Genomic DNA, 1478 nt, shown 5'->3' with positions numbered 1-1478 from the left:
TGGGCCTGCTCGGGTTATAGGGGCTGTGTGGGGCAGAATTGACCCCACACACTTTCCTTTCCTTTATGGTGTCAGGGAGGCTTTATTTCTCCCTCCAGGGAGGATGGGAGAGAGGGGAGACATGCAGAAAGTTCTGGTGTTGCAGTGAGTCCTGCTGCTCCAGTGGGGAAGACTGGACCTGGGGCCCAGGTCTCGTCCCTGTGGGAACAGCCACATGTCCCCTTACAGCATGGCCTGTTCCCTGCCCTGGTGCCCTGGCTTCAAGTAACAATTCCAGATGGGAGAGTATGTGTGGTGCTCTGCGGTGCTGACAGCTGGTCTCAGTCCTGTTCCTTTTCCTGTCTCCAGAGCTCCCAACAGCTGGAGCGTGCAGCGTGGCTGGCCCCAGCACCATGCCGCTGGAACTCTGGGCTGCCTATGAACATTGGAGTGCTCTTTGTGCCGCAGCAAGAGGCCTGGGTGGTGGAGAGGATGGGCAAGTTCCACCGAATCCTCGAGCCTGTAAGGAGCAGCTTTTCTCCCCTTCTGGATTCAGCAGGTTTCTGAAGCTCTAGTGAGGCGCGTCCTTTGTACGAGGGTCCGAGGGGTGATGGGATTATTCTTCCAGACTGCAATATGTTTGACTGCCTGTAGATTAATTTCCCTTGGTGGGGTGTTAAAAACACTAAGAAGCCTAAATCCCCACTGTGTGTATAGTGTGTTTGCCTGCAGCATGTGCAGCGTGTGGCATGGGCTTTGTTTGCATGACTCTCTCTAGTCTGACTGTCAGCCTGCTTGCTAATCCTGTCCTTTTCCCAGGGTTTGAACTTCCTCATCCCTCTCCTGGATCGGATTCGTTACGTGCAGAGTCTCAAAGAAATCGTCATTAACGTCCCAGAGCAGTCAGCTGTCACACTGGGTGAGGAATAGCTTCCGTGTCCTACCCCTTCCGCTGCATCTGGGGTGAGCAAGGGACAGTGTGGGGATGAGTGGAATTGTCCCAGGCTCCTGCACTCAGCCCCATCCCTGGGGACCCAGGCTTGGCAATAAAATCACAGAGTGGTTTGGGTTGGAAGGAACCTTAAAGCTCATCTTGTTTCAACCCCCCTGCTGTGGGCAGAGACACCTTTCACTAGATTATGTTGCTACAAGCCCCATCCAACCTGGCCTTGAATAGTTCCAGGGATGGAGCAGCCACAGCATCTCTGGACAACCTGTGCCAGTGCCTCAGCACCATCACAGTAAAGAATTTTTTTGCCCAAGGCCATTCCCCCTTGTCCTGTCACTCCATGCCCATGTCTAAAGTCTCTCTCCAGCTCTCCTGTAGCCCCGTTAGGTGCTGGAAGGCTGATCCTATAAGCAGGGGCTCCCCAGAATGTCAGGGAGCTCTCTCAGGGTTGCAGCTGCCCCTTCTTGCTGGGTCGAATGTGCCTGGCCAGGAACCCTTTTCTCAGATGTATTCCTTTATTGAACCACAGAAACATAAATCTCTGTTTTGT

At 53.7% G+C, this 1478-nt stretch overlaps 1 protein-coding gene across 1 annotated transcript in view; it reads left to right on the top strand.

The window, feature by feature from the left end:
- Positions 1 to 348: 348 nt before the first annotated feature.
- The window catches only part of STOML2 (stomatin (EPB72)-like 2), a gene marked incomplete at its 3' end in the record, with an annotated part of 4310 nt that continues 3180 nt past the window's right edge, over positions 349 to 1478 (top strand). Inside the window, exons 1-2 of the mRNA XM_009069323.1 lie at positions 349 to 501; positions 799 to 898. Coding sequence (XP_009067571.1) covers positions 418 to 501; positions 799 to 898 — 184 coding nt within the window. The remainder of the gene's footprint in view (positions 502 to 798; positions 899 to 1478) is intronic.

This window comes from Acanthisitta chloris, unplaced genomic scaffold, assembly GCF_000695815.1.
Source record: "Acanthisitta chloris isolate BGI_N310 unplaced genomic scaffold, ASM69581v1 scaffold35350, whole genome shotgun sequence".
Taxonomy (NCBI): Eukaryota; Metazoa; Chordata; class Aves; order Passeriformes; family Acanthisittidae; genus Acanthisitta; species Acanthisitta chloris.
Note: the sequence above shows the minus strand (reverse complement) of the source record. Positions and strands in the feature narration are given on the sequence as shown.